Below are 22,075 nucleotides of genomic sequence, written 5' to 3' on the forward strand. Positions count from 1 at the left end.
TTGAAATCTAAAACCAGACATCCAGTAACGCTTATAATCGTGGCGGACCTTCCTGGTGTGTGACGTCAAAGGCAAAGCCAGGTCCCCTGATGACGTATTCTATCACGAAATGCGTAGGGAGGAGCTGGCTTTGCGTTGAGTACACCTCAGTGTGCTCCGTGTGGTGATGGTGTAGGCTTACCAGGATCACGTTTTGTCGATCTGTCTTTCTCACATTAAGAGGTGGAAGATTCCTTCAGTTTCATTGATTGATTGATATCATGGACTTAAAATAACAGGAGGGAGGCGGGCCCGGGCCTGGTTGGCGTCGCCCCGGTCCTGAGGACTCCCGGAAGGGAATTCTTTAGCCATGTATGCCATTGCCATGCGCTCCTTCGTGGGCTATGTCGACTGTTAAATATTGTTATGTGTTATTTTTCATTGCAGATGTTCACTGTACGCATTCTTGTGTATTTTTTTCTTTGCACATAAAATTAATAAAAATATTGAAATCTAAAACCAGACATCCAGTAACGCTTATAATCGTGGCGGACCTTCCTGGTGTGTGACGTCAAAGGCAAAGCCAGCTCCCCTGATGACGTATTCTATCACAAAATGCGTAGGGAGGAGGTGGCTTTGCGTTGAGTACACCTCAGTGTGCTCTGTGTGGTGGTGGTGTAGGCTTACCAGGATCACGTTTTGTCGATCTGTCTTTCTCACATTAAGAGTTGGAAGATTCCTTCAGTTTCATTGATTGATTGATATCATGGACTTAAAATAACACTTTAAGCGCTGCATTCTATATTGTATGATTTACATTACTATCTGGTAATTGATACTGGCTGCTATTTTTATAATATTTTTTTGGAAGAGCGGTTTTCTTAATTTTATTTTACTGAAGTTCTCATGCTGTGGAAGCTTTGTTAAAGTATATTTAAACCCTAAGGACCCTTTCGCATGGATATGTTTTTCCTGAGTTTTTACCTTGCAAGAAAAACACAAGAAAAAGGTTTCCCTTTAAGTGCCGGTACGCACTGATGCAAATGTTTTGCAAATTTGATGCGCTACAAAAAGCCTAGATTCGCATGTCTTCCAAAAAAACATTGTGTATAATGACGGTCGTTCACATCTAAGTGTTGCAATTGCAATGCGGCAACAAAAAAGGGTCCTGTGCGAGTTTACTGCAGTGCGATTTTCCTCTCTATAGGGATCAAAAACCTCATCTTGTGTTCAGATGTGTGCGAATACCGCTTTTTCTGTGTAGCTTTTTACATATTTTTCCCCCTCCTGCTCCTCCCCTCCTCAGTTCCTATTTCCTGTCTAATGTCTGAAAACGCATTAAAATCACACTGTCTTTAGCACAAATTGCACTGAACTCCAGCAAAAATCTGCATGAGAATTGCACGTATTCACATCGCATCAGTGTGAACCCAGACTAAATCCTATTGGACGCTTACACCACTGCATTATGGGTGGGATTTAAAAAGTCCTGCATGCTGCATCTTTGGTGCGGTTTTGAAAACACACCAAAAAGGCAGCTTCCTATTGAAATAAATATAATTACAGTAAAACCAGACAGCATTTGAGTCACATGTCCATTTTTCACAGGTGCAGGTGACAAAATGCACCATAAACGCATCTGAAATAGAAAAATCGTGATAAAAATGCATATGTGTTTTTACTGCGATCTTGCTACATAGCAGTGTGAAAGGTCCTGAACAGTAAACTTCTATTTGCTCTTTATAGTTTCATTAAATATACAAGTGAAAGTGTTTTGTTATATTTCTCAATACGTGCAAACAGTTACCTAGTAGGATATCATCTTGTGCTCTCTGCCTATAATGCACTCTATCAGTTACATTTTTTTTTAGCTTCTGTTGACTTCAGAAGTCCTCCTTTGCTATGAAGAACAGAAGAGGAGATATTCTGTAGTCTGGTCCTAAGGTGACCATGCTGCTTTTCTATAGTTCATGTAGGTAATGAGTGTTGATACCCCAGGAAATGAAGGAGCTAGGCACTGTAATAATGTAGCACTGCCCCCTTGAGGACTGCTGGATTGTTCCCCTTTGGATCACCCTGGGTTACCGATAGCAACTGCAGCATGCACAATTTAACTCTTTACACTCTGGCTCAGTCAATGTACAGTCTAGGGGATGTAGTTGTTTTTGTGGTTTTATTTAAATTAGGGATTGGAGAAGGGAAGAGTGGGATACTCTAACTTGAACTATTCACAATAAATGAGGACTCCTGTCTGAAATTGCAGCCAGGTTGCTGATTCACCTTGTCACTTAGATGAATTTACAATTAAGTCTCTATATAGATGACTTGTTAGAAAGAATTATCTTCGGGATGCACACCTAGTACCCCCTTTCACTTCAATTGCTGACACCCGTCCTCTGACTATCCGACACCGGGGTGGCCCCCCTCAGGTCAGGCCCCTAGACACGACCCTCTTTACTCACAATACTGTTTTTCGAGGGTCTCCAGTGTCTCTTTCCCTACAGTCAGCTCTCATGGTTCCCTGAGTTCAGTTCCTTCCTTCTGGTCCCCAGGCCGACTGCCTGTGACCGCGTGCCACTGCTACAGAGGAGGAGACAGCCGCCACCCTCCCTCTGGGACTCTGCTCACCAGCCAAAGACCCTGCAGAACATGTTCTCCTGGCTTTTATACCACACCCCACAATACACCAAGACAATCAGTCTGTGCCAATCACTGGGGCTGCATTAAAGCCTGTGTACCCATTGGTTAGATTTCCTCCACTGTCCAATATGCCTCACTATTGGACCAGTGTGAAACACTCCCTAGATCAGATGAATCACACACTGAGCACCATGAGCAGACATAACTTACAGATCCTGCTCTCTGGTAAGCAGAAAGCAATATAGAATTTCCCTGCTGCTCCTCTGATAGGCAGACAGAGCCAAAAACTATCCTCTATCACTAGCACCTACCTAGGAGGGGGCTACAATAATAAAGTAGAATATAGATTAGCCTGTTTAATGACTTGTATGCCCTGCTTTTATAGGCCTTTATATACACATCTGAATTTAGCATGTCCAAATGTGTGTTTGTATGGCATCCACTGGAAAGCGGGGCAGACAGATACGATATAGTGCATGGTAATGGCTTTCCTGATTGGACAACACCAAAACACTCCATCAAAAACACAACAAATACAACACCAAAACACTCCATCAAAAACACAAGTATAAAATAATAATGTTCAATAAATGAGCAGTATAAAACTACAAGCTGGTTGAAGAAAGAAAAAATAAAATAAATTGAAATTTTTGTTGGATAAACTAATATTTTCCCGAGATTCTTAAAACTGATGGGGCTCATGCACACTGCCACTTAAAGCGGTGTTCCACTCGTTTTTGTGTTTATTAAAAGGCAGCAGCTACAAAAAGTGTTGCCCACAGTTCTCTCACAAGGCGATTGGGGCTATAATCAATAAGTCCACTGTAGTTGCTATGAACTTCAAATAAAACCAATTTATTAGTCACAAATAGGGTTGAGCGGACACCTAGATGTCCGTGTTCGACGGGTTCGGCCGAACTTTAAAAAAAAGTCCGGGTCCGTGTCCCGGACTTTTACCGAACTTTTCCCGGACACCGAACCCCATTGAAGTCAATGGTGACCCGAACTTTAAGGCACTAAAATGGCTCTAAAACACCAATGGAAAGGGCTAGAGTGCTGCAAATGGCAGCAAAACGTAGTTAAGAGCATGGCAAGTGCTCTGCAAACAAATGTGGATAGGGAAATAACTTAAAACAACAAAAAAAAAAACAGAAAAATAAAACAATGTTCTTCATCTCTGAAGGACGAGGCCCATATGGAGTAGGAGGGAGGTTGAGGTGGTGGTGGATGTGGCGGTGTCATAGGCGTGCGCACAGGGTGTGCCTGGTGTACCTGGGCACACCCTAATCACCTAGGGCACATAGCATTATCGCTCTGTTTGCCAGTGAGGAGATGGGAAAGATCTCCCTCGCACCTGCTCTGCTCTATTTCTCTTTGCCAGCAGGGAGAGTAATGTATCGGGGCCATGTACATGTAGGCAAACACATGCATGTGTATTTCAACTTTGGGGTGCACACCCTAATGCAATAGGCTGCGCACACCTATGGGCGGTGTAGGTGGAAGCGGCGGTGGAGGAGGACCAGGGCCGGATTAAGAGCATCATGGTCTTGGTGCTGAGGATTTTGAAGGGCCTTAAGGGCCGTGCCTTGGCATGCACCCAGAGGAGGAAGGGTGCAGCCATGCATGCCTAATTCAACATGGGATGCTGTCTCTGAAGCCCATAAACACATCCATGCATCGGCAACTGTCCCTCCTTGTCCGGCCTTCGCGCTGTGTGGGGAGGTTCTGAGGGTGCTGCCTGGGGAAGCGAGCATAGAAGCCAGACTTCTGTGTTTACAAGTGACAGAAGAGCGGTCACAGTGAATATGGCCAACCCGGGGCCTATATAAAAGGTAGGGGCCTGCATGGAGCTGCAGCTCCAATAGCCCCTACGTTAATCTGGCCCTGAGGAGGAGGACGAGGTAGCCAACACTGCTTCTTTTCACAAATTTTAAATGAGGGTACACCCCAAAAGAGTGAGAAAGAGCAAAAATGGAACAATGGCTGGGTAAGGTCGGTATCCATTGCTATTCTGCACAAGGTACGGAGAAGTCCCGTGGGATCCATGCCTGGTTCATTTTAATGAACGTGAGCTTGTCCACATTGTCTCTGGACAGGCGGCTGCGCTTGTCTGTTATAACACCCCCAGCCGTGCTAAATACCCGTTCAGATAATACACTGGCTGCAGGGCACGCCAGCACCTCCAAGGCGTAAAGGGCAAGCTCAGGCCATGTGCCCAATTTGGAGACCCAGAAGTTGAAGGGGGCAGACCCCTCATTCACTACATGTAGGCGTGTGCACACATACTGCTCCACCATGTTGGTAAAATGCTGCCTCCTGCTAAGACGTTCCATCTGAGCTGCTGGTGCTGCTGTTTGTTGTGGCGTGCTGACAAAGCTTTTCCACATTTCGGCCATGCTAACCCTGCCTTCTGAGGTGCTGGCGGTGCCCTGGTTGAGTTGGCGACCTCCTCCTCCTCCTCCTCTGCCTTGTGCTTCCACTGTGGCCCCGCTGTCAGATGGGAATGCCAGCAGCATCGCGTCTACCAGCGTGCGCTTGTACTCGCGCATCTTGCGATCGCGCTCCAGTGAGTGAATTAAGGACGGTACGTTGTCCTTGTAACGGGGATCCAGCAGCGTGGCCACCCAGTAATCAGCACAAGTTAGGATGTGGGCAACTCGGCGGTCGTTGTGGAGACACTGCAGCATGTAATCGCTCATGTGTGCCAGGCTGCCCAGAGGCGACGAAAGGCTGTCCTCTGTGGGAGGTGTATCGTCCGTGTCCTCTGTATCCCCCCAGCCACGCACCAGTGATGGCCATGAGCTGGCCTGGGTGCCACCCTGCTGTGAACATGGTTCCATCTCCTCCTCCAGCTCCTCCTCCTCCTCATCCTCCTCATCCTCCAGAACTGTGCCCCTGCTGGACAATTGTGTCCCTGGCGTTTGTGTGTGCAGGAACCCACCCTCGGAGCCCCTTGCGAATGACTGCCCTGAAAGCCTTTGAAATGTTACCTCTTCATCCTCCTCCTCCTCCTCATCCTGTGCCACATCCTCTTCCATCATCGCCCGAATTGTTTTTTCAAGGAGGCATAGAAGTGGGATAGTTAAGCTGAGAACGGCGTCATTGCCACTGGCCAAGTTGGTGGAGTACTCAAAACAGCGCAACAAGGCACACAGGTCTCGCATGGAGGCCCAGTTATTGGTGGTGAAGTGGTGCTGTTCCGCAGAGTGACTCACGCGTGCGTGCTGCAGCTGAAACTCCACTATGGCCTGCTGCTGCTCGCACAGTCTTTGCAGCATGTGCAAGGTGGAGTTCCACCTTGTGGGCACGTCACATATGAGGCGGTGAGCGGGAAGGCCGAAGTTACGCTGCAGCCCTGCCAGGCGAGCAGCAGCAGGGTGAGAACGCCGAAAGTGCGCACAGACGGCCCGCACTTTCTGCAGCAGCTCTGACATATCGGGGTAGTTTTTAAGGAACCTCTGCACCACCAAATTCAGCACATGCGCCAGGCAAGGGATGTGCGTCAAACCGGCTAGGCCCAGAGCTGCTATGAGATTTCGCCCGTTATCGCACACCACCAGGCCGGGCTTGAGGCTCGCTGGCAGCAACCACTCATCTGTCTGCTGTTCCATGCTCCTCCACAACTCCTGCGCGGTGTGTGGTTTGTCCCCCAAACAGGCAAGTTGTAAAACTGCCTGCTGTCGTTTAGCCCTGGCCGTGCTGAAGTTGGTGGTGAAGGTATTACGCTGTCCGGATGAGGAGGCGGTAGAGGATGAGGTAGCGGAGTAGGATGAGTTAGGAACAGGAGGCAAACTGAAGCGCCCTGCAATCCTCGGTGGTGGAAGGACATGTGCCAAATTGCTATCCGCCTCAGGCCCATCCGCCACTGCATTTACCCAGTGTGCCGTTAGGGAGATATAACGCCCCTGACCGTGCTTACTGGTCCACGTATCGGTAGTTAGGTGGACCTTGGCACAGATGGCGTTGCGCAGTGCACACCTGATTTTTTCCCCCACTTGGTTGTGCAGGGAAGGGATGGCTTGCCTGGAAAAGTAGTGGCGGCTGGGCACGACGTACTGTGGGACAGCCACCGACATAAGCTTTTTAAAACTGGGCGTCTCCACCAGACGGAATGACAGCATTTCAAAGGCCAATAATTGTGAAATGCTGGCATTCAGGGCCAGGGATCGCGGGTGGGTAGGGGGGTACTTCCTCTTCCTCTCAAGTGTTTGGGAGATGGAAAGCTGAACGCTTCCACGGGACATTGTGGAGATGGTTGTTGGTGACCCAGGTGGTGGTGTTGCTGACAGATCATCTGTTTGCGGGGTGGCAGGTGCCGGTATGACTACAGAGGTGGCTGGAGCGGCCGAGACTGCAGCAGAAGAGGAAGCAGGATGAGCCAGAGACGTTTCTTGGTTTTGAAGGTGTGTACTCCACTGCAGCTCGTGCTTTGCACTTAGATGCCTGATCATGCAGGTTGTGCTCAGGTTGAGAAGGTTTATGCCTTGCTTCAGGCTCTGATTGCACAGGGTGCAAACCACTCGTGTCCTGTCATCAGCACATTTTCTAAAGAACTTCCACGCTAGAGAACTCTTTTGAGCTGACTTTGGTGCGCTCGTTCCCTTGCTGCGTTGGGCAGTAGCAGGCGTAGTGTCTAGGGCACGGCCGCTCCGCTTCTGCACCCTGCTCCCTCTTCTGCTGTGCTGGTGGCTCTGTGCGACCACCGCCTCTTCCTCCAAACTACTCAGGTCACCTGCATGACCTTCATTCCATGTGGGGTCGAGGACCTCATCGTCCTCCACATCATCTTCCACCCAGTCTTCACCCCTGCCCTCCCTGTCGGTCTCCACAATGCTGAACGCCGCAGCAGTTGGCACCTGCGTTTCGTCATCATCGGAGACGTGCTGTGATGGTCCTTCCATGTACTCATCTTGAGAAATAAGTGGTTGGGCATCGCTGCACTCAATCTCTTCCACTTCTGGGGCAGGGCTAGGTGGATGGCCCTGGGAAACCCTGCTGACAGAGTCCTCAAAAAGAATAAGAGACTGCTCTATGGCTTGGGGCTCAGACTGCTTGCCTGATTTGCAAGGGGGTGAGGTGAAAGACGGTTGGACATTGGCTGCAGGTGCCAACTCTGACCTTTCTGCAGTAGACTGGGTGGGAGACAATGTGAAGGAACTGGAGGCACTGTCAGCAGCAAACCAATCTACTATCGCCTCTCTGTGTTCTGGCCTCATCACTTCTAGAGGCGTATGATGCCCTACCAAATACTGATGCAGGTTCTGTCGCCTACTCACACTTGAGGAAGGTGTTTCACTTGTGCATGTAGCTGGCACAGATCGACCACGTCCTCTCCTTGCAACAGGAGCTCTAGCAGCAGCACCACCACGACCCAGGCCACGGCCCCTATTTGACGCTCTCCTCATATTTCTGAAATTTAAGATCTTGCCCTAGAAAGGTCTTTATTGAATAGCGGAACAAAAGAACAACAGTATCGCACGGGTGTATCTCACAGTCAAATATGCAAACTATGCCGCAATTTAATGTTTTTTACACCAAAAGGGTGTGTATTGAATAGCGGAATAGGATAAACACAGACTAGGCCCGATTAAATTTTTTCCTACCCTAAAGGGAGGATGAGGAAGAGGAGTATGGAACAGGCAGCACCCTCAAATCTTCAGAAGTATGAGATGAACCCCAAAAACTTGGAAAGGTGGATCTCACACGTACCGACACAGACTATTCCGCAATTTAATTGAGCCACAAAGGTTTTTATTGAATAGCGGAATAGGAAATATGATCAAAAAAAAGTGTATGTTTTTCACACGTACAGAAGCACACTAGGCCCCAATTACTATTGTTTGTACACCTAAAAGGATGGATGAGGAGGAGGAGGAGTATAGAACAGGCAGCACCCTCAAAGCTTCAGAAGTATGAGATGAACCCCAAAAACTTGGAAAGGTGGATCTCACACGTACCGACACAGACTATTCCGCAATTTAATTGAGCCCCAAAGGTTTTTATTGAATAGCGGAATAGGAAATATGATCAAAAAAAAGTGTATGTTTTTCACACGTACAGAAGCACACTAGGCCCCAATTACTATTGTTTGTACACCTAAAAGGATGGATGAGGAAGAGGAGGAGGAGGAGTATAGAACAGGCAGCACCCTCAAAGCTTCAGAAGTATGAGATGAACCCCAAAAACTTGGAAAGGTGGATCTCACACGTACCGACACAGACTATTCCGCAATTTAATTGAGCCCCAAAGGTTTTTATTGAATAGCGGAATAGGAAATATGATCAAAAAAAAGTGTATTTTTTTCACACGTACAGAAGCACACTAGGCCCCAATTACTATTGTTTGTACACCTAAAAGGATGGATGAGGAGGAGGAGGAGTATAGAACAGGCAGCACCCTCAAAGCTTCAGAAGTATGAGATGAACCCCAAAAACTTGGAAAGGTGGATCTCACACGTACCGACACAGACTATTCCGCAATTTAATTGAGCCCCAAAGGTTTTTATTGAATAGCGGAATAGGAAATATGATCAAAAAAAAGTGTATGTTTTTTACACGTACAGAAGCACACTAGGCCCCAATTACTATTGTTTGTACACCTAAAAGGATGGATGAGGAAGAGGAGGAGGAGGAGTATAGAACAGGCAGCACCCTCAAAGCTTCAGAAGTATGAGATGAACCCCAAAAACTTGGAAAGGTGGATCTCACACGTACCGACACAGACTATTCCGCAATTTAATTGAGCCCCAAAGGTTTTTATTGAATAGCGGAATAGGAAATATGATCAAAAAAAAGTGTATGTTTTTCACACGTACAGAAGCACACTAGGCCCCAATTACTATTGTTTGTACACCTAAAAGGATGGATGAGGAGGAGGAGGAGGAGGAGTATAGAACAGGCAGCACCCTCAAAGCTTCAGAAGTATGAGATGAACCCCAAAAACTTGGAAAGGTGGATCTCACACGTACAGACACAGACTATTCCGCAATTTAATTGAGCCCCAAAGGTTTTTATTGAATAGCGGAATAGGAAATATGATCAAAAAAAAGTGTATGTTTTTCACACGTACAGAAGCACACTAGGCCCCAATTACTATTGTTTGTACACCTAAAAGGATGGATGAGGAAGAGGAGGAGGAGGAGTATAGAACAGGCAGCACCCTCAAAGCTTCAGAAGTATGAGATGAACCCCAAAAACTTGGAAAGGTGGATCTCACACGTACCGACACAGACTATTCCGCAATTTAATTGAGCCCCAAAGGTTTTTATTGAATAGCGGAATAGGAAATATGATCAAAAAAAAGTGTATGTTTTTCACACGTACAGAAGCACACTAGGCCCCAATTACTATTGTTTGTACACCTAAAAGGATGGATGAGGAAGAGGAGGAGGAGGAGTATAGAACAGGCAGCACCCTCAAAGCTTCAGAAGTATGAGATGAACCCCAAAAACTTGGAAAGGTGGATCTCACACGTACCGACACAGACTATTCCGCAATTTAATTGAGCCCCAAAGGTTTTTATTGAATAGCGGAATAGGAAATATGATCAAAAAAAAGTGTATGTTTTTCACACGTACAGAAGCACACTAGGCCCCAATTACTATTGTTTGTACACCTAAAAGGATGGATGAGGAAGAGGAGGAGGAGGAGTATAGAACAGGCAGCACCCTCAAAGCTTCAGAAGTATGAGATGAACCCCAAAAACTTGGAAAGGTGGATCTCACACGTACCGACAAAGACTATTCCGCAATTTAATTGAGCCACAAAGGTTTTTATTGAATAGCGGAATAGGAAATATGATCAAAAAAAAGTGTATGTTTTTCACACGTACAGAAGCACACTAGGCCCCAATTACTATTGTTTGTACACCTAAAAGGATGGATGAGGAAGAGGAGGAGGAGGAGTATAGAACAGGCAGCACCCTCAAAGCTTCAGAAGTATGAGATGAACCCCAAAAACTTGGAAAGGTGGATCTCACACGTACCGACACAGACTATTCCGCAATTTAATTGAGCCCCAAAGGTTTTTATTGAATAGCGGAATAGGAAATATGATCAAAAAAAGTGTATGTTTTTCACACGTACAGAAGCACACTAGGCCCCAATTACTATTGTTTGTACACCTAAAAGGATGGATGAGGAGGAGGAGGAGGAGGAGGAGGAGGAGTATAGAACAGGCAGCACCCTCAAAGCTTCAGAAGTATGAGATGAACCCCAAAAACTTGGAAAGGTGGATCTCACACATACCGACACAGACTATTCCGCAATTTAATTGAGCCCCCAAAGGTTTTTATTGAATAACGGAATAGGAAATATGATCAAAAAAAGTGTATGTTTTTCACACGTACAGAAGCACACTAGGCCCCAATTACTATTGTTTGTACACCTAAAAGGATGGATGAGGAGGAGGAGGAGGAGTATAGAACAGGCAGCACCCTCAAAGCTTCAGAAGTATGAGATTGTGTTCACTGTACCCCACAAAGATTGTGTTCACTGTACCCCACAAAGATTGTGTTCACTGTACCCCACAAAGGTTTTGTTCACTGCACCCCACAAAGATTGTGTTCGCTGTACCCCACAAAGGTTTTGTTCACTGCACCCCACAAAGATTGTGTTCACTGTACCCCACAAAGATTGTGTTCACTGCACCCCAAAAGGATTGTCTTCTCTGCACCCCACAAAGATTGTGTTCACTGTACCCCACAAAGGTTTTGTTCACTGTACCCCACAAAGATTGTGTTCACTGCACTCCAAAAGGATTGTCTTCACTGCACCCCACAAAGATTGTGTTCACTGTACCCCACAAAGGTTTTGTTCACTGCATCCCACAAAGATTGTGTTCACTGTACCCCACAAAGGTTTTGTTCACTGCACCCCACAAAGATTGTGTTCACTGTACCCCCCAAAGATTTTGTTCACTGCACCCCAAAAGGATTGTCTTCTCTGCACCCCACAAAGATTGTGTTCACTGTACCCCACAAAGGTTTTGTTCACTGCACCCCACAAAGATTGTGTTCACTGTACCCCACAAAGGTTTTGTTCACTGCACCCCACAAAGATTGTGTTCACTGTACCCCACAAAGATTGTGTTCACTGTACCCCACAAAGGTTTTGTTCACTGCACCCCACAAAGATTGTGTTCACTGTACCCCACAAAGGTTGTGTTCACTGCACCCCACAAAGATTGTGTTCACTGCACCCCACAAATATTGTGTTCACTGTACCCCACAAAGGTTTTGTTCACTGCACCCCACAAAGGTTTTGTTCACTGCACCCCACAAAGATTGTGTTCACTGTACCCCACAAAGATTGTGTTCACTGCACTCCAAAAGGATTGTCTTCACTGCACCCCACAAATATTGTGTTCACTGTACCCCACAAAGGTTTTGTTCACTGCACCCCACAAAGATTGTGTTCACTGTACCCCCCAAAGATTTTGTTCACTGCACCCCACAAGGATTGTCTTCACTGCACCCCACAAGGATTGTCTTCACTGCACCCCACAAAGATTGTCTTCACTGTACCCCACAAAGATTGTGTTCACTGCACTCCAAAAGGATTGTCTTCACTGCACCCCACAAAGATTGTGTTCACTGCACCCCACAAAGATTGTGTTCACTGTACCCCCCAAAGATTTTGTTCACTGCACCCCACAAGGATTGTCTTCACTGCACCCCACAAGGATTGTCTTCACTGCACCCCACAAAGATTGTGTTCACTGTACCCCACAAAGATTTTGTTCACTGCACCCCACAAAGATTGTGTTCACTGTACCCCACAAAGATTTTGTTCACTGCACCCCACAAAGATTGTGTTCACTGTACCCCACAAAGATTGTGTTCACTGTACCCCACAAAAGTTTTGTTCACTGCACCCCACAAAGATTGTGTTCACTGTACCCCACAAAGGTTGTGTTCACTGCACCCCACAAAGGTTTTGTTCACTGCACCCCACAAAGATTGTGTTCACTGTACCCCACAAAGATTGTGTTCACTGCACTCCAAAAGGATTGTCTTCACTGCACCCCACAAAGATTGTGTTCACTGTACCCCACAAAGGTTTTGTTTACTGCACCCCAAAAAGATTGTGTTCACTGTACCCCACAAAGGTTTTGTTCACTGCACCCCACAAGGATTGTCTTCACTGCACCCCACAAGGATTGTCTTCACTGCACCCCACAAGGATTGTCTTCACTGCACCCCACAAAGATTGTGTTCACTGCACCCCACAAAGGTTTTGTTCACTGCACCCCACAAAGATTATGTTCACTGTACCCCCCCAAAGATTTTGTTCACTGCACCCCACAAGGATTGTCTTCTCTGCACCCCACAAAGATTGTGTTCACTGTACCCCCCAAAGATTTTGTTCACTGCACCCCACAAGGATTGTCTTCACTGCACCCCACAAGGATTGTCTTCACTGCACCCCACAAAGATTGTGTTCACTGTACCCCCACAAAGGTTTTGTTCACTGCACCCCACAAAGATTTTGTTCACTGCACTCCAAAAGGATTGTGTTCACTGCACCCCAAAAAGATTGTGTTCACTGCAGCCCACACACAGAAAAATGGATGTGGATCACTGACACCTGCCTATCTCCTATCCCACACCACACAGCAATATCGATTGTAGTTTGTAGAACACACTTTCCCTAAAATTCAGCAGACTCTGTCCCTAACAGGATTGAAAAGAGATCGTAGATCAGGAGAACTAAGTGCAGACCCCCACCCCACACAGCAATATCGATTGTAGTTTGTAGAACACACTGACCCTATAATTCAGCAGACTCTATCCCTAAAATGCCTACAACTCGCCCTGCCTAAACACTCCGACCTGTCCCTCAATTCTATCCGGACACAAATGTTTTTTTCCTGCCTATCTTTCCCTAATCAGCAGCCAGCACGTTGATGTGTGCTCTGTCCCTGATCTAAGCAGCATAATGACGCCGCTGCGGCTGCCTCGAACTTATAAAGACTTGGTCACATGCTTCAGACGGCCAATCACAGCTACTGAGACATTTGCAGGCATGGCTGGGATGGCTTAAGGCACACCAGTTAAACGATTGTTGATTGGCTGTTGAAAGCCCGCCATGAAAAGAGCGCCAAAGCATGCAAAACCCGGAAATAAAACGACCGAACACGGATTTTTACCCGAATACACAGTAAAGTGTCCGTGTTCGTGTTCGGGTAACAAAAATCCAATTATTCGGTACGAACACGAATAATACAGTCCGTGTTCGCTCAACACTAGTCACAAATTACAAGATGGTAAGAACCACTGAAGAATGATGTTAAACATGGGTACATTACCACAAAAGCCCGCCTGACACTGAGATGAAAGCCACATGCCCAGGTCAATAGATGGAGCCAATTTGGAGACCAATCCTGCGGCTGATGGACAGCATGTCAATGGCATGTATTGGGGGGGGGGGGAGTTGGGGGCCCGGTGCCCGCAGACCGGAGAAGGAGGATAGCCGCTTCTGTGTCACCTGCTGTTGTCTGTAAGCCGTAGGGTCAGTGGACCGGATGACAGGGGAGTCACAGTAACCTGCTGTCCTCAGTCTGGGCGGAGGAAGGTTCTCCACCCTCTATCCACTCCCTTTCCTTTAAATAGTAGTCTCACTAGTGGGTTGATCACATGACTTTATAAGGCTCTTTACAGCGAAACGCCTTGTCATGGTGACCACCTATAGGTCCTCCTTCCCTGCTTTGTTAATCCTGCACCACTAGCAAGCCCCCAGCCAGTGATGCCAACTCCAGGACTGTTCTTGCCAGCTCATACCACACACAGTGTTGGCTCCTCCCCCCCACCTCTCTCCTGGGCCCAGGATTGCAGTGTCTACGGAGATCGTCAGTGTTTTTTTTGGTTTTTTTTCACCATTTCCCGCCGGGACCTGCGCCAATGATGTCATCTCTAGGCTGCAGTGTAATTTGTGACTAATAAATTGATTTTATTTGAAGTTCATATCAACTCAAGTGGACCTATGGATTTTAGCCCAAGCGCCTTGTGAGAGTAACTGTGTGCAACTATTTCCAGCATCCTTGTTCCCTATGATGACTTTCTTTTGCAGCTACGGGCAAATTTTTTGTTTAAACCCATCACCAATCCTCCTTGGCGCCTAGTCGCAATAGTTGTGCTACAAAAAGTGTAGCTGCTGACTTTTAATAAACACACATTCACCTGTCCCACGCTCCTGCGATGCGGCCGCCCGAAGCCTCTCTCCTCTCCCTCTCCTTTCGGCAGCGCCGGCATCATTAGTGTGGGCACCCTAGTCATGCTGTGCGCCTTGAATGGGCGGGAAATCTTGTGGAACCTCTGACATGTCCCAGAAGATTGCAGGGAGGGAGGAGTAAAGGAGAACTTCAGCTCGAGATGCCTATGTCCTGTCAAATCTAGGTACCCGCTCCCCCCCCCGCTCCCCCCCCCCCCAAAAAAAAATGACATGCCAAATGTGGCATTTCAGGGGGTCAGGAGTCCTTAAAGCGGAAGTTTCACCCCTCACATTTTTATCAATATTTTATTATATTTTTCATGTGGCAACACTGAAGAAATAACACTTTGCTACAATGTAAAGTAGTGAGTGTACAGCTTGTATAACAGTGTAAATTTGCTGTCCCCTCAAAATAACTCAACACAGCTATTAATGCCTAAACCACTTGCAAAAAAAGTGATTACACCCCTCGTCATGGAGGAGTGAAAGAGGACTCCAGTGGCAACCTGTGAAGCTCTGGTGAACTCCGAGCCCAAGAGGGTTAAGGCAGTGCTGGAAAATAATGATGGCTGGCAAATAATGATGGTCACACAAAATATTGACACTTTGGTCCCAATTTAGACATTTCCACTTAGGGGTGTACTCACTTTTGTTGCCAGCGGTTTAGACATTAATGGCTATGTGGTGAGTTATTTTGAGGGGACAGCAAATTTACACTGTTAAAGTTCACTAAGTTCCTTCTGCTACAAAGGGACTTGATCATCCCATTCAGGCGCTGTAGGGTCCTACAGATAATCTGCTACAAAGTTTCATTGAAAACGTTGTCCCCATCTGTGAACAGTTTATTTGGAGTATCCTAAGAAATCTCTTCTCTTATTTAAGTTTTCCAAATAAAATACAAAAACAAATCATGGAAAATAACGAGTGGAAGAGTGTGTGCACCTGGCTGTGTGATAATACCCTGTATCTGGCTGTGGAGTAATCAGTGGAAGGCCCGGCAAACCAATATACAAGCGGCTCCTGCGGGGGTTCCGCTACACTCCCACTGGACCCTTTACAGGGCCTCTTTCTGCCTGTAGTGTCAAAACTCAAATTTAAGGTAAAAATTAAATACCTTGGGGTAATTATTTTTATCCATCCTAGAGAATATATTTCTCAAAACTGTCACCATTAGTTCAGAAATTCAAATCCCAGGGTAAAGCTGGACACACACTATACAATTTTCTTTAGAAGTTTTCCTTTAGCTGCACCAAAACCATATAATATGAGGTCAAACTCAAACACTTTCAATTTGTATGCAATCAGGCCGGCCCTTGCACTACATAGTTGAAGGTAAATCTAAAGGAAATCAAACAACAAAAGTTGTATTGTGTGTATCCAGCTTTAGGTATGGTGCAAGCTGTCACTTTCTGTGGCTGGCGGCACCAACCCTTTAAAAATTATATGGATGCCTCAGTTAATGTTCTATCTACAGAATTCGCCCTGTTGGATTCTGTTTAAGAACTTTAAAGAATTTACTAAGATTTTTCGGGACCTGATAAGGTGTAATAGGCCTGCCAAAATTAAATATGAATTTCTACAATATCCAAATGACAGGGACTATCAGCACCAAATCCTTGGGCATACTTTTTGGCGTCTCAACTCCAGTATCTTGCAGGCTGGGAAGGGGGCAGTCTGTAAGAATCTTCTTATAATATACCCACTCACTTATTTTGTAATGGCAACCCTTTGCTGGCTTTAGACTCCACTGTTCCACCTCTCAAACAAAGTACCTATCCAACACTATATTTGATATATATGGTATGGCAGTACACAAAAAAACAATGGGCATTTCACGTTTTACAAGATTTATACCATTATGGTCAAATAGAGCTTTTCCGAGAAATTATACAACTGGAAGGATTTTCCAGATGGGAGCGTGCAGGGATCACTTGCAACTGTACTCTGAGGGGTCTTTAAAACATAACATCTCTGTACTCAATATAAACTAGATCAAAATTGTTTTTTTCAATATTTACAACTAAGACATGCTCTGAAGACCCAGGGTTTGGCTTCAATGGTCTCCTTTTCCTTTTTTTGATACTATTTTGGACAGCATAGTTGGAGAAAATACTACGAAGGACCTTATTACTAAGGTCTATACACGATTATAATCTGAATTGCTTTTCAACGTTACTGTCCCATTTAGGCAAAGATGGGAGGCAGAGGTTGATGGGATATATGGGATCAAAAATTACAGAATGTACAGCTTGCCTCAATATATCCTACCCGCAGAGTGACTCTTTTTATTTAATATTGGGCTTGATTAGCTAAACTCTGTATATGATACCAGGCTGACTCCAGCTCCCGTTTTATGTCTTCTTGGATATGTACTGTATATTTTAATAGCATGGATCATGTGGCTATTTTGAGATCTCTTTTTATAGCATGCAAGCTGGTTTCACCCAACCCTGCTACCCTTGGGGATTGGATTAGGGAGATGGACAAATATGTAAGGTTTCAAAAACATACATATATTCAATGCAATAATTTATTCAAGTTTGAAAAAATCTGGAGAAAGTATTTTGATGCATCATCTTAATTTAAACAGTTAATAAATATTGGTTATGCATGTAGGGAGGGACCTGGTAAAGATGCACTTAGTATCTGCTACGGAGTATCTCTGAATGTTTATGAATATCTCTAAATATCTTTTTCGATTATATATGTATATTTTGGGAAATCTAGATGATGAGGTAGCAATTGCACAGGATATTGGAATTGTTGATTTTATTCACTTTTTAATGTTTTTTAATAAAATATATATATATTTTTTTTTATAAGCTATGTGGTTGTTCCTTACTGGTACCAGTAAAGTCCAACTTTTTCATATTTTCTTTTAGTATATTGTCTCAATGGATGCGGTACCCACTCAAACACCCATCAAAACTTCCCTTTGTGCTAGATGCATCAAATGGATCGATGCTGATACTGCTTGGAATGGTGTTTTGATCTTGGTCGAAATGTTCACTTATTCCTTTTTTCGGTTTTCTTTTTTATTGATTGGTTGAGTTGTCGTTTACTTGTTACAAAAATTTCTAAATAAAATCTGAATTAAAAAAAGTTAGAAGACAGGGTCACTTTATATAATTCCAGCACTAAACTATGCTCCATTTATTAGTACACCTAAGACTTTCAGCTGTGACCATTATTAGAAAATAGTATTGGATTGGTTATACCCCATTTTTTTTCAGTTGAGGAAAAAAAAAAAAAAAACACACCTGTGCAAACTGTAATCCATCTTCTGCTTACGTGACATACTGCAGAATTTGTGCTTTCAACAAACGTCAGGGGCGTAACTTCAGGGGTTGCAATTGCAACCAGGCCCCATGCTCCAGGGGGCCTGTGCGGCTCCCCTGTACACCTGGATAGGAGGGATGGCGGGGGCAGCATGTAAGAGAAATCACTGCAGGAGGAAACTGGAAGAGATTGGTTCCTCTGTATGCTGCCCCCGCCACTCCTCCTATCCAGTTCACTTGTGTTCTGCTGTCTCTGAGCCCGTGTGTGCTCCCTTGCCCCCCCCCACTGTGCTCCCTCCCCTCTCCTGCCAGCTGCTGCAGGGGATGTGTCACAATAGATACACCAGGAAGGAGTCGGTAAAAATGTAATTTACCAGCTCCTTCCTTTTCTGAATGGACAGAGTCATAGTCAGTGACACTGTAAAAAAATAAAATAAAATTATAAAAAATAATACATTTAAAATACCAAAAAATAAAAACTACTGACACCAGTGGGTGAACTGGATCGCAAAGGTCACACTTGCAACGGGGCCCTGGCATTCCACCACCGTGGGGAGGCCCCAAGATGGCAGGAAGGGGGCCCACTGCAGAACTTGTGAAAGGGTCCCACTGCGGCACCGTAATAAAGGGCCCTGCAATGGGAGTAAAGGGCCCCAGGATCAGTGGGAAGGCCCTTTATGGTTTCTTGCACCGGGGCCCTGAAGGTTCTAGTTACGACTCTGACAAACGTGTAAAATGTATTGTACCCTTTCCAATTTTTTTGTTGTTTTATTTAAATAATAAAGGTAATTATATTCACTGTATCATGCTTGCCTTACCTTGTAATGATAGGCTCACATGTTGCAGTTTGTAGTGTCATAACTGAACCATGTTGAAGTATTGCTGCAGGTAGCCTCTCCCCATTTACTAAAAAGGAAAAGGTAACTTCTTGCTCCCGGTCACACAGGGGTTCATTTACACTGGGGAGCCCAAAATCTGGTGCACCTGTTCATGGTAGCAAATCAGCTTTTAACTTCAGCTTGTTCAATTAAGCTTTGACAAAAAAAAAAAAAAAAATGGAAGCTGATTGGTTTCTATCCACAGCTGCAGCAGATTTTGCACGCTCCAGTTTTAGTAATTCAATCCCACAGCATCTAATGCACAACTCGCCATTTACTCTGTGTTGCATCACAAATGTGGGAGTGCAATCTATATGAAACACTGCATTATGTGTTATGTGCTCTGCCTGTTTATGGCTGTGTCAGATCTAGTTACTGTGTAGTTCTCACCTGCAGGACATAGACAGACGCAGGGATTGTGGTATGTGTACTTTCTTCACAGGAAGTGTCAGTTATTAGACTACAGACAGACAGAGATCACGCATTACCCAGTGCAGTGCCATGCTTCGTGTTTGAACACAAACAAACAGAAGCAAGAACTGGCAATAACAAACAGGAGTAAGAACTGGTATGAATATTTCAGCGCCAATCTACCCTTCTCTAAATAGTAACGTGAGGTATACTGTGCATTCATGTGCATTGCATTCATGCAGCACACAGCCCTATGCATAGGTCAAACACTGGGCGTGTTTTTTTTTTTTTCAAGGTTGTAAAATAGGATTACAAATGCATGACAGCTTTTTAGTCTTGTAGAAGTGCACATCTATAACAATGTATAGATGGTTTACAGGTAGCAAAGCAATAGACAGTTATAACCAATTGATTTCTGACCCCTAGAACCATTTAAAAACTATACATCCCCACTAAGTGGGACAGTGGGGGGAGTGAGGTACACCCAGGGGCTTTATGATGACTAATAAGGCGTGTCCCCTTAAAAGTTTAAGTAAAATAGTGAGGCTACACTCTTCATTAGGGTGAGTGTCTAAAAGTCATTAAACTGCTGTTGGGAAGAACCCATAGTGTAAGGGTACCAACTGTAAAATCAGAAAACTGTATAAGAGAATAAAAAGAACAAGATAGGGAACATAGGAGGGGATGGGGTGAAGAGTTGGAGTATGGCCAGGGCGCATTTTTTTTTTCTTCTTTAAAATAGACCCCACCACAATGTGTCTGCAACAACCCATGTGCATTGTTTTTTTTTTTTTTTGGTTGTGGTGCCATGCAAAATATATGGCACCCCAGATACTGTCACAACGCATAAAATAATGTGTTTTACTACAAACATTACCACAATGCATAGGGGTGAGCAAGCGTCACTTTTTAACCTTTTCCCTACTCTATCCAAAATAAAAATAAACAAATGACTTTATTGTAGCAAAATAGAAAATTATCTTTATTTAATTCAAATTTAATTTATTAAGGCCCTGCCATGTCATGGCAGGTACTGCACATACATTAACATTAGATTTTTTTTTTCAGATATTTCTTTAGGTTTACTTTCAGGCACTGACCAATCTGTATGTAAAATAAGGCACGGTATACTTGGTGAATGGCCAGGTCTTTGGATCAGGGTCTTCAAGAAGTCTGTGTTCATAATTTGGACTGGTTGCTTTGTAAATATGGCTTCAGGTATTTCTCCACCACTGGGCTCACCTGTGAAAAATCAAGCAGCCAAATGCAAAACATCAAGTAAAACAGATTTTTGTTTAAACTTAGAAAACATTGTAGAGAACATTCATGGCTACATGCAGTGCTGTATCTTGGCCAAGGCCAAAGAAAGCCCAGGCCTAGGGCGGCACTTTGACCTCCTAGTCATTATACAAATAAGTGAAATATTCCTATTATTACAATCAGTGGCAGCAAACACAAGTCCAAATATCTTAGGCTGCATTAATGGGCACTGATGGGCTGCACTGGTAGCCACTGATGGGGCTTTACTGATGGCCACTGATAAGGCTACACTGATAAGCTTCACTGATGAGGTTGCACTGATGGGCAGTAATGAGGCGGCACTGATCAGGCTGCACTGATGGGAACTGATGAGGCTACGCTGATGGGCACTGATACACTGTGGTTGTGGTCTGTGGTTTACAGATGACAGAAGGGGGTCAGAAACAGGAAGGGTGTGGCCTTTACAGGAAGGGGTGGTTCATATTTAAATGGGGGGTGCACAAGTTTAGTCAAGCCTAGGGCAGCACAAAACCTAAATACACCACTGGCTACATGACCAATAGAGGTCTGTGCATATTGCTGCATCCAGCTTATGCTGACTTCACAGGTTACATTCTGGTTGTATGAACTCTTTAAAATGTAACAAGAACTATGCAGTACAAGGGCCTGGCAAATGAATTCAAAACAATTATATTGTTTGGGTAGACCCCCCCCCCCCATTAAATAGGGGTAATATTTACAAAAAAAATCAGATAGTAGATTGTCCATTAAAACTACAGATAAATTAGTTCTGTGCAAATAGGGCAACATTGAATGTTCTCAGGCTGTATAATCTGGCAATTATAAGTTATTGATATAAAAAAAAATGTAATTGGGAAAAATACTACATTTTGGCTATTAGATGATGCCAAGTATCATAGGAAATACGTTTGCACCTCAGCTCCATTTATTAATCACAGTGGTTGTTTCTCTTCCCCCAATTTACAATTTAACCTGAGCCTAAATAACAAACATGTTATACTTACCTGCTCTGTGCAGTTGGTTTTGCACAGGGCAGCCCCGATCCTCCTCTTCTCGGGTCCCTCATTGCTGCTGCTAGCCCCTCCCTCCTGTCGAATGCCCCCACAGCAAGCAGCTTTTTACAGGGCCTCTGCTTTCAGAAAATATATAATGTTCTGGGGGTTGAATTAATTTTATTGCCAAAAATGAAGATTTTTACATGTATGCGGAAAATAAAAAAAAAAAATAGCTCTGGAGCGGAACTGATTATTATACTTTTTTTTTTAAGCCATTCCTCCTTTCCGTACCCCAAGCACCACTCCATCAAGGCCTGGGGGTTTAAAATCCTTTACAGATCATAGCGAACCACTGTACAGGTGCTGACCAATCAGAGTCACTTTGGTCTGTCCTGGAAGCGCTGC

General features: G+C 44.8%; 1 protein-coding gene across 2 annotated transcripts in view; it reads right to left on the reverse strand.

Annotated features, from left to right (window-relative positions):
- Window positions 1-20,481: 20,481 nt before the first annotated feature.
- Window positions 20,482-22,075, reverse strand: part of LOC309561236 (peroxisomal acyl-coenzyme A oxidase 2-like) — a 74,292-nt gene continuing 72,698 nt past the window's right edge. For both annotated transcript variants that reach the window (XM_082265030.1, XM_082265029.1), the window contains one exon: window positions 20,482-20,636. In XM_082265030.1, coding sequence (XP_082121156.1) covers window positions 20,574-20,636 — 63 coding nt within the window. In that variant the 3' untranslated portion in view covers window positions 20,482-20,573. The remainder of the gene's footprint in view (window positions 20,637-22,075) is intronic.

Source organism: Pelophylax lessonae (genome assembly GCF_965119305.1).
Source record: "Pelophylax lessonae genome assembly, chromosome: 8".
Lineage (NCBI taxonomy): Eukaryota > Metazoa > Chordata > Amphibia > Anura > Ranidae > Pelophylax > Pelophylax lessonae.